The sequence below is a fragment of the Sturnira hondurensis genome, unplaced genomic scaffold, assembly GCF_014824575.4.
Source record: "Sturnira hondurensis isolate 20B ecotype Veracruz unplaced genomic scaffold, ASM1482457v3 Scaffold0023817, whole genome shotgun sequence".
In the NCBI taxonomy this organism is placed as follows: domain Eukaryota; kingdom Metazoa; phylum Chordata; class Mammalia; order Chiroptera; family Phyllostomidae; genus Sturnira; species Sturnira hondurensis.
In genome coordinates this window covers 1,312,858-1,327,915 of record NW_028096448.1, presented here as the reverse complement: position 1 = coordinate 1,327,915, position 15,058 = coordinate 1,312,858, and the positions used below count along the sequence as shown (strand labels likewise).

Sequence of the window (15,058 nt, the reverse complement as noted above, 5' to 3'; positions counted from 1 at the left end):
AGAGAGTTGGGTGGTGGGAGAATGGGCAAAAAGGTGAAGGGGATTAAGAGGTACAATTTATAACATAATTAAGCCACAGGGATGTAAAGTACGGCATAGGAAATAGTCAATATTGCAGTACTTTGTATGGTGACAGATGATTACTAGACTTCTTATGGTAATCACTTTGTAAGGTATATAAATGTCAAATAGCTATGTTGTACATCTGAAACTAACATAATATTATATGTCAACTACACTTGAATTATAAAGAGCTTTACATTCCAGAATGAAAAATTAAAAAAAATACAGCAATTCCCAATGTACACAAATTGTTCTTTATTACCTAAGACGATAACTTTCTTAACTCTTGAAACATTTATAGTCTAGTATGTAGTTTAGTACTATTCTCTAGTACTATTCTCTAGCAGATGTGCTCCTTCAGGGTAAATGTGGGCCTTCTAAATTCCTTCATATCTTGCATAGTGTATTGGAGGTGGTTGGTACTTAAACCATTAGTGGATCTTGGATGGCTGAGTGTCTTCTTCAGGTCCACCCTCGATCCAGAGAACAGGCAACACGTAAGGGAAGGTCACGTATCTGCTTTAAGTCTTATGTTACAGTGCCTCGCACAGAGACTTGCGTGTGCAGAGTTCTGGATGATCCCGATACAGGTAATTAGAGCCTCATGATTTTCAGATTATACTATTTGTGGAAAAGAATATTTTGCTATTCTTGTCTTAAATTTGTTCTCTTCATTTTGTTTTCTGGTAATGACTCTCAGCAGAGAGTTAGTGTCATTCAACTATATTCATTGAATATTAAATAGTCTCCAAAGCCATGGGAAGTCATTTTGGGAGAAGATTCTTATTGTAAAAAAGATTTAATATCCTGTGTTTAGAATTTGTAGATGGTTTTTGAAACAAAATTACTCTAATGAAAGTCAGTTTTTGGTTTTACTTAAACTTGATCTCAAAATGTAATGTTAAAAAAAGAAACGTTAAGAAGAGCATTGATGCTATATTTTGACTGGAGCATGCGTCAAGAAAGTGTTAACTCTCTTACCAGTCTCTTAACAAAAATAATGATTACACTTCATAATCGTTGTTAAGCCCCATCATGGAAAATTCAGGCTACAGATGAACTATTAAGAAAAGTGTTACACTGTTTATGTAGAAGAAAAATCATGTTTGCATTATGAAAGAGAGAGAGACAGAATACCTACATTAATCAGTTAATTATCATTCTGAAAGAAACAGTTGTCGTTGCAGCCTGAAGTCTGGGGAATGAAGACGAGTCACTGGCTGAGTGCCACTCATTCATGTGAACTTACAACAAATGTTCACAGAACGGAGATGCTAGTGTGAAACCGGGAGAAAGACCATTGGTTCTTGAGCAACTTCCAATACTTTTGATGGTGCTGGAAGTTGCAATTCACATTGCAGTGGATTCATACAAGAAGATACCGACATTATTTCACATCAGCTTTTTCACTGTTTTGCAAAAAACTTATCAAAGAGATTTGCTGTAGCATCTCGCTCTACTTCCCATTTACGACAGTACAGCAGATAAAAGTCAAATGTAGTCTCACCCGCTCCATGGATTACATGATTTATAAGTCATTTGTGGTTGAAAATAATAGTGCTCCTTGGGAAAAGATAATTTTGGAGAAACAATTCAAAATTATTTTCTTATATTTTGGTTATGTAAATATTTCAAAATAAAATGTCACAAACTTTGGTAATATTTCTTATTTAGCTGCATATTTCAAATGTTAGTAAAAAATTTGAAAACCACATTAAAGCATTAAAGACGGTGATATTAAAGGTATATGTATAATGCAATGAATCTCAAAAATTCAAGGGTACAGGAAAGTCACAAGGCATATTACAGCATTATGAAATTTTTAAGGGATCATCCTCATATATCACAATACTTAGTATTCGGTGAAACGTAGGAATTCTTCAAATTAAGAAAATTTCACCTATAAAAAGTAGGACAATCCCAATGCTGAAATTCTGAGCACCACTTTTGAATTAGAAGTCATATATATTTAAAATATGACTATAGAATAAGAATATGCTTATTATACTGCTTTAAAAATTTAGGTCATAAAAGTGTGATAAAAAGGCATGACACAAAGTTGAAAGTTACTAATTTTGAGAAACTTGACAGATAATAGACCTCAGTTTCAACAGCTGTATTGAGAGAACAATGCGATGTCTAAGTTTTCAGAGTTCGCTTCCAAATCTACCTTGGCATATATAATGCAGTTGTGCTGTTTTTGAGAATATTGTTGCTGAATCTGTGGGAAAGTGTAAGTGTAAATGAAGGCATGTGTGAAAAGCATGGCAGGTCCCCCAGAGCCTGCTGGTGCCAGGCCAGGCTGAGAAATTGTAATTTACACTGGGGCTTGAGGGCTCATGGGTGGGGCAGGGTCTTTCCCGAAGTCATGGACAAGAAAAAGGGGCTGGCTAGGAGCTGGTCTCCAAACTCCTCACAATGCTTCCCTTATGTTCTCTCGCTTTCATCTTTTAAAAAAAATAGTATTTATTATTTAAAATTAATTTCATTTTTTTAGTTAGTTCACACTCAATCTTATTTTGAATTGGTTTCAGGCACACAGCATAGTGATTAGACCCAGGTGTACTTTACAAGGGGTTTCCCCCCATATTCTCAGTACCCACCTGGCACCACACATAGGTACTACAATATTATTGACTCTGTTCCCTGTGCTGTACTTTACATCCCTGTGACTACTCCGGAGCTAACAATTTGCACTTCTTAATGCCTTCACCCAGCCCCTAACGCCCCTGTCCTCTGGCAACCCTCAGTCTCTTCCCTGTATCTATGAGTCTGTTTTGTTTGTGTATTTTGCTCTTTAGTTCCATACATAAGTGAAACCATATGATATTTGTCTTTCTGTCTGATTTATTTCACTGAGCGGATTACCCTCCAGGTCAGTCATTTTCAACCAGGGTGACACAGCACACCAGTGTGCCCTAAGAATTTTTAAGGGGCTGGGGGACACAAAGGGGACACCCAGCCCCAGGTGCAGTCTCAGTGGGGCTGTGAGATGCCAGCAGCAGCAGAAGCAGCAGGAAAGTAGGCAGGAGGCCCACAAGGGACGCTGGGAGGAGGCACTTAGCCAGGACCATGGAGGGGCACAGTGGATGCTGCAAGATCCCAGTGGTAGGGGACATGGAGCGCCGCAAGATGGCACTGCTGCAGGTGTTCGCCAAGGATGCCTTCCCCACCTGCACAGGGGGTTATGTGCTCGCCGTGTTTGAGAACTATACCGTGAGCTTTGACTACACAAGGAGCATCTTAAGCTCAACATGTGGGACTCTTCAGGTTCTTTTTACTATGATAAGGTGAGCCCCTGGCCTATCATGATTCAGACACTGTGTTCATCTGCTTCTACATCAGCTGACAAGAAAGTTTCAAGAAGTTTCAAGGGGAGACTCTAGAGTTTTGTCCCAAAGCCAAGGTTGTGCTGGTTGCCTATAAACTGGACATGCAGATGACCTGGCCACACTGAGGGAGCTGTCCAAGCAGCGACTTATCTCTGGTACACATGAGCAGTGCAATGTCCTGGCCAAGCATGTGGGGCCGTGTTCTTTGTGAAGTGCTCCTCCTGAGTGCAGTGTCAGGGATGTCTTTGTTGTGGAACAGGGGCCTCCCTTGGCTGCAGCCGTAGGCAGCTATGCCGTACCAGCTCACACCAGGGACTGCAACGAACCACTGAGCCGGCAGGACAGTCAGATGGGGGGCCGTGGTGAGGGACAGGAATGGAGGTGATACACGTAATTATCAGCCAAGAGTTGCAACCTCATGTAAGGTAATGGGGAGGGGCAGTGTGTCAGGAGGAGCAATGAAGGGCACAGTTGTTCCCCTGCCTGCACGCGGGCTCCCTGAACTTCCAACTCTACCTAAGACTTCAGGGCAGGCTGAGTGAGCAATTCTCCTAGGCCAAATACCTGAGGCAGAGGGTGCCACCACCCCACATCCTCACTCCCCTCCTCTCCGTTACCAGGGAAAACCAGTGTCAGGGGATTCACTCCTGCCTCAGTTCTTGTCTTGCTCATAAGAGACAAATTCAAGTGAGAGACAAACACTTCTAATAGAAAGAACAAATTTATTAATGAAACACAAGCAAAAAGCTACAAACAGGCCCTCAGCTAATCTGAGTGCCCTCACTATTTCAGGAGTTATATACTTTAGCCAGCTTCCAGGTACCCCTCCTTCTCCTGCTTCTAGACCTTGGGATTAATACAAAGGCTTGCTTCCTTAGTAAAGGCTTTCTGTCTAGTTCGTGGAATTGTTACAGAGGCTCCCTTTCCTAGCACAGTCTCAAGGGCTCCCCTCCCCTGCCCTATCTTTGCTCGTGATCCTTGAAACACTTGGCAATCTTATTAAACTGGGCTCTGAATTGCCGAGTTACTTTGGTGAGACACATCTCCCTTTTGTTTTTAGCCCCATTTTAAGTTCCTTGTTAGATTGTAATAGTGAGGGCCCTGCATTATTTCCCCTCAGCCACTCATTACTAGCTACTACCTAACATCTCCAAAGGATGTTAAGGTAGCTAGTAGGGCAGGCATCCGGGCCAGAAGACCGGACAAGGCAGAGAGTGTATCAACCAGTGACCTTGACTGAGTCTCAGTACACACACAGCACCTTCCCTCTCAGTGCCCAGTCCTCATATCCTGGTCCTGGCTGTCTCCCCTAACAAGTGTCCATTCTATGACCTTCCCTTTTCCTCTCCTCTTACCTCTACAGCTGTTCTCACCCATCCTAATCTCCAGGCAACATGCACTCAATTAAAAGACAAGTGGAGAAGCCCCTCCCACCATATACCTACTAGTTCTAGCTCCTCCCTCTTCCCTCAACAGTTCCCTAATAAAGCCCATGTCCATGGGAATAAACTTTTTAAACATGTAATACCTGACTATTTAGTCAGGAGCAAGAAACCTCTTTTCTTTTAGACTGTCAAATAAAAAAATAGTAACAGACAACACAATAATAGCTGTTCGGTGTGAATGAATCAAAACTATACCTATTTTTGGTCAGATTGGCAAAAAACTTATTTTTTGTGTAAAATTCTAGGAGTGCCATGAAATGAAAAAGGTTGAAAAATCACTGCTCTAAGTGAATCCATGCTGTCACAAATAGTAAGATTTCATTTTTTATGATCAAGTAATACTCCGTTACATATATGTATTACAACATTTTTATCCACTCATATATTAATGGACACCTGCACTGTCTCCATATCTTGGCTTCTGTAAATAACACTGCAGTGAACATAGGAGTGCAGATATTCTTATGATTTAGTGTTTGGGGTTTCTTCGAATATATTTCCAGAGGTGGAATCACTGGGTCCCCATGCTCTCATTTCACCAAATTGCTATCCCTGAAATTTTCATGAAGCATATTTAAAGAAATGTGAATACATTGATTTAATGTGCTAAATATTTCAATTCCAATATTTAAAGTGTTTTTTCACAAATCTAGCATCTGTAATGCTTAGGCAATAATGCAAATCACTAGAGTGGTTATCGTGGGTTCCCCACCCAACTTTTCTGAATGAGTAAGGTTAGGCCTCCCAAGACAGGAAGGATCTTTACTAAAGAGAGTCATATAAATAACTCAGAAGTTTTGTAACTGACTGTCCACTTACCAGAAATCATCATACCAACGTCTAGGAACTTTGCCCACTTCAGACTGTATGCTCTACTTTAACTGTTCTTAAAATACCGAATCTTTCTTTTTTTCTAGTTGTTCAAGTACAGTTGTTTCCACTTCCCCCTCACCCCAGCCACCCCTGCCTCCCATCCTTGATCACACCTGTGTTGGCTTTGTCCAGGAGTCCTTCATACCTGTTCCTTGATGACTCTTATTTTCTCCCATTATCCCTCTCCCCTCTGGTTACTGTCAGTTTGTTCTTTATTTCATCGTCTCCTGTTATACTTTGCTTGCTTGTTTTGTTGATTAGGTTTCACTTATAGGTGAGATTATATGGTATTTGTCTTTCACTGCCTGGCTTATTTTTCTAGTAAGTTCATTGTTATTGAATTGCTCATCACAAATAAGAAAAATAGATCTCCCAGCTGTCTGAATTTTGGTGAGTTTCACATGGTGGTAACACTACTAATGCCCCTCACCCCCACTTCCTCAAAAACATGGGTAGTGGTTGAGTATGGAAAGAATGTAACCTAGGGCTATTTTCTCAATGCAGATGACTGATCCCTAGATGATAATAAAGAAGGCACAACCAAGGCAATGTAAGTCAGTAAACAATATTTTACTGAAACATTTCATAACAGAAAATCTGTCTGAAGTGTAAAGTTACTGTCTTACACAGAAGGACAGACGCATTTTCAAAGACGAATATGAATACAATAAATATGGAGTTTACATACTAATTTATACACAGATACTCTGCCCCACAGCCATAAAAATTTATACTTAACAGTGCAACATATAATTTAATCAGTTGATTTATTTGACAAGTTTTTCTTACCAAACACAAATAACTACCTGGTTTTCATATATATAATATATATTTTATATATATATATATATATAGATAGATATTCAACAATCTGTACAGTTTCTAAACATAAAACTCCTAAAAGGCACAATTGTCTATACAACATGTACAAAAATGGCTGGAGCTGACACAAAACAATTATTGGTCAAAAATTCATGATTGCACAAAGATTAGTCATGAGTTTCTGTCAGAAAAATGTGCTTTAAGGGAAGGAAAGTTTTCAAAGAAACCTTTAAGTGTTATATAAAAAACAAAACAAAAAACAAAAACAAACCCCCTAAGTTGTTTTGAAAAGAAAAAACCACTAGGTTGCTATCACAAGCCTGTCCTCATCATCGTCACTGCTCACGTCACTAAACTGCGCAGCAGCCTGCCTGTGGGGCAGGGCCTTGGGCCTGGGCACCTGCCTGTCTGGCAAGAGAGTCTGCTGGCCTGACAGCTCTGGGAAATCTTTTGGATGCGCCTTCAGTAGAGATTCTGACCTGGATGCTGATTTGCCCTGAACTGAAGGGAGTTCATACTTGGGCTTCACATGATTGACTGAGGCAGCCTTCCCTGTGTCCATTTTACTACAGCCATCAAGTCTCGCATGGCCTCTTGTAGGGGCAGGTGGATCCAGCACGTTTTTTGCATTTTCCTGCTGTGCTTGAGGTGACCCCTGAGGAGACGTGGTCCTGCTGCCCTGCTGCCCACTGGTTACAGAAGTTGGCTTGGGGTGTGCCTCACGTGCTCTATTTTGGGAAGCTGGTAATTCGGGAGCTCCCGGTGCATCCACAGTTACTTGACTAACTGAGGGAATTAAAGTAGGCAATGCGATGTTCAAGATCTGGAGGCCGGGGATGTGTGCCTGAGCATTGGTACTGCCCTGTGAAGGAGGGTTTGCAGTCAACACCTGCAGTCCCACAGCATTGAGAGCCAGCCCTGGTGGGTGCACCTGCGGGGCAACGTTTGTATTGGCGAGGCCTAAGATATTGACAGTTTCCATGCTCAGGGAGGGAAGTGACTGCAAGCCAGGTGCACTGAGATTCTGAAGGCCCGGCATGTGGATTTGGCCAATGGGAATACATGGCACGACACTGCTTAATTCAGCCACTCCCGTGGGATTTGTAGTGCCAGAAACTTCTGTGATCGTATCTCCAGGAGTGCTCACGGTTCTTTGAATTACATTGACGGCAGGAATTGTAAGTTGCATTGGCCCAGCTTGAATGGGTACAAATGTAGAATACGTGAGTCCAGCAGGTACCACGTGGATTCCCCCGACTGGAACCATATTATAAGGTGTCCTTGACTGCTGTTGAGAATGCAAAGGAAGGTGGCTAAACAAATGAGTCTGGGGAGAAGGCAGGCCTGGAGTCGGCAGGAGAGTGATTTGCTGCTTCTGCTCCTGGGTGTCTGGCTGCAGCGAGGTCACTGAAGGAACTGCCGCCCCCGTCTGAGGGGTGTGCTCGGCTGCAGCGGGAGATCTCCCGAAGGGCGTGTTCTAAAAGACAAGAGAGAAGAATCTTTTCAGGGCAGAGCTTTCCTAGTCCTGAACTAAAAATGCTATTCTTCCTAGGGAGGTAAAAGGACACATATTTTATTTTATAAAAGTATGGCTTTGCTAAAATTTTTATTTTGATTAAAAAAATCAATTTCCAATAGAAAAACTCTATTGCACTTTAAATCCTTTTATTTTCTAGTACAAATAACAGCAGTACATTTTTGTATAGTGCTTTGCATTTTTCAAATTTCCTGGATATTATCTCATTCATACTGAAATTAATCCTGGGATATGGCCATAATTACATTTAGCTTTTGTTGCTGTTTTTATTGCTGGCATCACCCTATTTTAAAGATGAGGAATCATGGAGAAATTGAGATATTAGTTGAAATAAGCATCAACTCAGGAAAAAATTAACTGGGAAATCATTCATTTATGAAGTAAAGAGTTGTCATTAATAAAAAGGTCTATAACTACTCATTTGTTCAGTCCTTCACCCATTTATAAGTTTATGAAATGTCTACTAAAAACCAGATTTCCAGGCACTGGCAGGTGTGTGAGAGACTTTGGGACAAAGAAGCTCAGAGAACAGGTAACCAATAGGAAAAAGAAATGAAATTTATTAGTAGTAACAAATCTTCCTATCCTCTCATCCATTCAAGATTATAATTTAAATATTAGCCTTTTCTTGATATTCATATTATAGAGCTACACTAATTTATGCCATAATTCAATGTAAATATTAGCAGAGTTTAATTTAAATGTTAATGTGATTTAGTTACATTAATTTAGGAGAGTTTACAGAAATCCAAGCTTTCATAGTCTTTTTATTTTTCTCCAGTATTACCTAGTAAACCAAAATCTGCCACATTAAGAAATAAATCCAAGTGCAATTGTCAATGCGTACTAAGGACAGAGAACTGTCAATGACAGAAAAATGTACTCCTCACAGAACTAAATATTTCTCACCAGCCATGAGGCGCAAGTGCTGGGAATTACTCACAATGCCCTGAGGGTGAGTCTGGCCCTGAGGTAGCTTTTGGGCTGGAAGTTTTCCCAAGCTGCCACTGCAAATTGACCATTCAAGCAGAGTGAACTTCTTGATGTGTTTTTGGGGGTCATATTAACTTTGCCATAGAAACTGGTAGCTGTTTTGCCAACAGAGACAAAGTGCAAACTGTTTGGATAATTGAGCGCAAATCCACTGAATCAATCAATGCCAGTGGAAACAGAAGCTGGAGTAGCAATGGGATAAATATGTCCAAGATTTACATTCTCAATAGGGGCATACATATTTTTCATTCAAGATGTTAAAAAAAGAAAATAATAATAAATGAGTATATGTTAATAGATCCATTTGGTTCTTTCAAAGATTTATAATATAATATGTGAACTCTAGTTGTAATACCTAATAAGAACCTGGTGAAAATAAGTATCTTTTTCCCTTAAATAAAACAGGGAAAAAAACCCAATCTGAAACAAACTGACTTAGCCATAAATGAATAAATTAAGTGCATTATTTTCTTAAGTCATCAGGCTCCCCATACATAAACAAAGGAAAACAACAAACCATTTACCTGTGTCAAAGCAACAGCCTTTCCTGACACGGAAGTTCTCAGGGTTTCTTCTGAATCAGGGTAGTCTACAGACATGTGATGCCATGGAGACCTGCGAACAGTTTCAGGTGACCTAGAACAATCTTCAGGAACAGCTATTTCATCTTCACCTTTTGCAGCATGCAGCATGGTCCTCACTGGGGGCTCTGCCTTCCTACTGTGGTCTGACTGCACTGTACTAAGTATAGTCATCTTGGTGGGCAATGCTCTAGGCAGAACGTCCATTGGGTCCGTGTGTATTCCAGAAAAGCAATCGGTAATCCTGATGTCCTCGTCAGCACTCACAGGGTCCTGAAGGCTACTTCTGGAAGGAAGATGCTGTGGGCTGGCTGTAACAGAGGGAGCTGCCGACAGAACTGATTCAGCCTGGCTGTCTTCATCATCATCCTCGTTTTCAATATCATCCTCATCTGGGCCATCAGATTCTTCCACATCATACCCAGACCGCTCAAAACTGAATCTTTGTCTATCATCTAATAAAAACAACCAAGAAGGTATGTTATAGAATGTTTTGCAACTGGACAAACACAATCTTTTATTTTTTTTTTAAAGTTTGGGCAGTATTGTGAGGAGTATAAAAGACAAGGACTCTACCCACAGAAAGCCTGCAATTTAGTGGAGGAGAAAGAGGTGGAGAAGAATGAGTCCCTCAGCCTGCAGGAATCAGAGAAGTGAGGCGCTGACAGAGAGTGGTACGGCCAGGAGGAGCTTTGCTGGGGATGCAGAATGTGGAATGAACTGCCAAGAGTAGAGAGGTAGAGGGTTGACACAAAAAAATCAGAAATAAAGGCCTCAAATATTATACTTGTGAAATCCCCCAAAGAAGACTGAACTGTATTAAAAAGTTTAACAGATTTCAATGAAATTATTTTCTTGAGCTCCTTTTTTATATACACTTCTTTGTATTTATCTTTTAGTAAAAGGCGATTTATACGATTTGAAGAGAAACCAGAGTATGTATTTACCTTTTATTGAACAAATTAAAAAAAAACCTAACAGCATTTCATATTTATAAACCAAATAATTTCCCTTAATACTTGAACAGTATTTTAAGACATATTTGCATTGTCCTCCGAGTAGTGATATTCTCTTATATTTAAGCCTCCTTCTACTTTTTTCTTTTCACTTAGGTGCTAAATTTTCCCATAATTTTTTTTGCTGTGATGATTCAACCCACTCCTCACAAGAAGGGGAACATTAACTAAAAGTCATTCCTATCAGCCTCATAATCTTGTGTGAGACTGTGTCTAACAAGGAATATTCAAGATGGTCCAGGGAAGTCTTCAAATTCTCATAAGCTCATAAACCTTACCTATTCAACATCTTGCAAAATTAGAGGCTCTTTCTCTTAGAAAATAAAACTTCAAAAAGTTAAATTGGGAAAGAATACAAAACATCTACCACATTTCTTTCTTGCTGACCGGTAGTGAAGCAGATACCAGACCACGTCAGCTTGGCTGTGATACAGTCTGCATTTATAATCCGTTTTTGAGGAGAAAAAAAATGTAAACAAAGAAACAGGCAATCAGTGTATTTCCTGGCTTTCCCAAATGGTCTGCATATTAATTTAAGTTGCCATTTCTTCTATATGACAAAGATAAATACTTACAGAAAAGTTTCCGATGAATAACTACCAACGTTGCAGGTAGTTATGTCTAAGGTGGGACATACAACTTTTATGTTGTTTATCTCAAGTATGTGTTAATTTTATAATTAAAATATCCCAATTAAAATACACGCATTTAGGTTCCTTTAATATGTGATTTCAAAAGCTTTTTGTTTTAAGGGTTCTACAGTTTTGTTGTAAAATAATAAAGAAATAATACTGATTAACTGAGTCCTATCAGGTGAATATACTAAAAACAGAATGGGTGATTTCTGGGTAAAAGTCCTGATTCCTTACCCTGTACTCTGATGTTTGAAATTCTCAAAGTAGAAAGCCATTCCCAAATTTGTGTTGAATTTGCCACATTAGTGCCAAATCAGATACATTTTTAGAGTCACTTTTTCTTTTAAAGGGGAAAGTGGGAAATAAAAACAGAAAGCGGGTGACTGATAGAACAGGGAATCAAGAAAGGGCTGATCTCCTCGAGGACCAACCTGCTACAAAGTCTAATTAGGGAGGGCCTAACTAAATTTATGACTTTCCCCAAACCCACTGCAGAGGTCAGGTCCCAGATAACTCAAGAGCCCAAACTCTAAGCCGAGACAGCATGTGCAGGAAAAGTGAAGACACTGCTTACGTCACTGGGGTAGATGCAACAGGACACTGGGCAACAGGAATCTGATAAATAGCTGAAGGCTGGTCAGAGCGAAGTGTGGGCCGGCAAGAATGTGTATATAGCCTCTCTTGCAAGGCTCTGTGCTATGAACCCCACCCAAGCACTCAGAGAAGAGAGCACTTAGTGCCCACTGTGGTCCAGAGCTGGGAGAAGAGCGGCAGCAGCCATGCAGGAGGGGCAAGGAATTCCACCCAGGTCCATCTTCTCTCTCTGCACTACAGAAGAAAAACTACATCCTGTACTAGGAAAAGCAATACACATGGTTGCCCTTAGGACACAGATGGAAACTCACTAGAGGGAGGAAAGGAAATGAATACTAGAAAAAAATACAACTCTACTTCTTGAGGAGGGAGAGATTACCAGGTGAGTCCACCACAACAGCCGGAGGAGGGGAGAACAAAGTGCCACAGCCCAGAACCTTCCATGTGGCACATTTAGAGACTGAGGCCAGGTCAGAACAGCAACGACGGCATACAATCTCTTCACCCCCCTACTGCGAAGCTAAAGAGCTTGAAGCAACTGGTAACAAAATACTGCCAGGAGAGAGGCAGCAGAACAAGAATGTGTGTAGAGTGACCCTCTGTGAGGCCCTATACAAAGGGAAGACCTAGACCTGGAACTGACCAGACATTGGTCTTGTAATTCATCCTCCACCGCGAACACAAGGTATCTCTACGGGAATTGGAAGCTTCTGGTGCACTAAGGGAACCATAGCAACAGGAAATCTCTCAAGCCCAGTCCAACTCTAACTAGAAGAACTGCCACACTACAGGCTTAGCAGGAGAAGAGGTATGCCCACTGCCAGGCATAAAAACTGTTTACATTAGTCTGCACTACCTTGTATATGATGTCAAGCTTTCAACAAAGATTACAAGGGATACAAGGTGAGAAAAAAACATATTCAGAAGAGAAAAAGCAGTCAGAAGCAGTCAATATGACACAGATGTTACAACTGTTAGAGAGTTTGAAATAGTTATAATTAATATGTTCAAAGTGCCAATGGAAAAGGTGGACAACATACAATATCATATGAGAATTTCAGATAAGAAATGGAAACAACAAAAAAGAATGAAATAAAATTTTACAAATGAAAAATACAGTAACAAGAAAACTGCCAAACTTAGAATTCCATCCCCACTGAAAATAATTTTCCAAGATGGAAGAAAATATGGATTCTTTTAGAGAAACTAAAACAGAGGACTGATTCACTGCTAGCTGACCTACTTGACTATAACGTTAAAGAAAGCTCTTTAGGCAGAGGAAATATGATAGCAAATGGAAACTTGGATCTATAGGAAAAAAGTGAAGAGCATCAGAAATAGAATAAATCAAGGCAAAATTATTTTGTAAAAATGTAAAACGTTTGCTCTAAAAGCTAAATGAATTTTCATGGCAAAATAGTAACAATGCGCTGTGTGTTTACAGCAAATGTGCAAATGTAAAAGATAACACAATTACAGTACACAGGATAAAAAGGAATTGCGAATATACCCTTATAAAGTCTTTACACTACACGTAAAACAATGTAACATTATGTGAAAGTAGACAGCTAAAACTTTTTAAAGGTATAAATAACAAGTCAATGTAGACGATAAAACAGAATAAAAATGCTTGATTAAGACATAGAAAACAAAAGAAGAAACAGATAAAAAGTAGCTGACAAGACAAAATGGTAAATTCTAGTCCAACTGCATGACAATAAAAGGAATGGTCTAACAGCAATTTTCAATCGGTGTGCTGAAAGAATTTTTAAAACATGCAACACCTGACTCTTTAGTTAGGGGCACAGATTCCTCGTTTTCCCTTGGAATGTCAAATAAAAAAAAGTGAAAACAGCCCAACAACATTCATTCTGATGTGAATGCATCAAAATTATACCAACTTTTTTCTGCCAGATTGGCAAGAAATATAATACTTTTTCTCGTTGTGCTGTAGATTTTTAATGTGCAATGAGATTAAAAAGGTTGAAAGCTGCTGGTCTAACACATAAGTTAAAAGAGAGGCTACCACACTGAATAAAAAAGCAAGTCTGAGACATATAATGTGTACAAGAAATCCATTTTAAATAAAAAAGATATAAATAGATTGAAGGTAAAGTATGGAGAAAGACAGTCCCTAAATCATTAACTAAAATGTAGTTGCGGGGGGAAACCTATATTAATACCAGACAAAGTAGACTTCAGAACAAGGAATATCTTCACAGATCTATAGGGATATTATATAATTAATGGCAAAGGGGTTAACTCCATGAACATATAACAGTCGCAAATGAGTAGCAACTAATGAGCTCAAAACAAATAAGGCTAAAACTGAAAAAAAAAAAACCACAATCATAGGTGAAGACTTCAGCAATCCACTCTCCTTAATTGATGAAAGAAGTATTTAGAAAACCAGTAAGAACATAGAAAACCTGGAAAACATGATCGACACGGACATTTAAAGAATGCCTCCCCCGCCCACAGCAGAATACACTCTCCTTACACATGAATGCGGAACATTCACCGATACCCTATCGGATTCTGAGCTACAAAACAAACCTCAACATATTTAAATGGATAGAAATCACATAGAGAATGCTTTTGGATGAGAACAGAATTAAGCTAGAAATTAATAATCAGAAGACATCTAAAAAATCCCCAAAGATCTCAGAATTAACTAACATACTTCTAAATAATTGTGGGTCAAAGAGAAAATCTCAAAAAAAAAGTTAGAAATATTTTGAACTGGATGAAATGTAACAGTGAAAATTTGTGGCATGAAGCTAAATTTATTGTAACAAACGCTTTTATTAGAAAATAGGAAAAGCCTTAAATAAATAATCTAAGTTATCACCTTTAAAATTCAGAAAAAAGCCCAAAAGCACAAAGAGGGAAGGAAATAATAAAGACAAAAACAGAAATAATAAAACTGACAAAAGAAAAGTAGAGAAATTCAATGGAACCAAAAGCTGGACCCTGAGGGAAATCAATAAAATTGATAAACCTCTGGTAATATGGGCCAAGAAAAAATAAATTACCAACATTAGGCAAGAAAGAGAGGACATATCAATAAAGTTCCTACGAACATTAAAAGGGAAATAAAAACTATGAAAAACTATGTTTTACCAATGAACTGGAATTCAAAATTAAAATGTAATATTATTTATAAT

General features: G+C 39.2%; 1 protein-coding gene and 1 pseudogene across 5 annotated transcripts in view; one reads left to right on the top strand and one right to left on the bottom strand.

Annotated features, from left to right (window-relative positions):
* The first annotated feature begins 3,135 nt into the window (after positions 1-3,135).
* On the top strand, positions 3,136-3,761 carry LOC118981213 (rho-related GTP-binding protein RhoN-like; annotated as a pseudogene).
* Positions 3,762-6,265: 2,504 nt separating this feature from the next.
* HIVEP1 (HIVEP zinc finger 1) overlaps positions 6,266-15,058 on the bottom strand; it is a 146,368-nt gene continuing 137,575 nt past the window's right edge. For all 5 annotated transcript variants that reach the window (XM_037037980.1, XM_037037984.1, XM_037037981.1 and 2 more), the window contains 2 exons: positions 9,590-10,101; positions 6,266-8,012 (listed from right to left, as the gene is read on the bottom strand). In XM_037037980.1, coding sequence (XP_036893875.1) covers positions 6,837-8,012; positions 9,590-10,101 — 1,688 coding nt within the window. In that variant the 3' untranslated portion in view covers positions 6,266-6,836. The remainder of the gene's footprint in view (positions 8,013-9,589; positions 10,102-15,058) is intronic.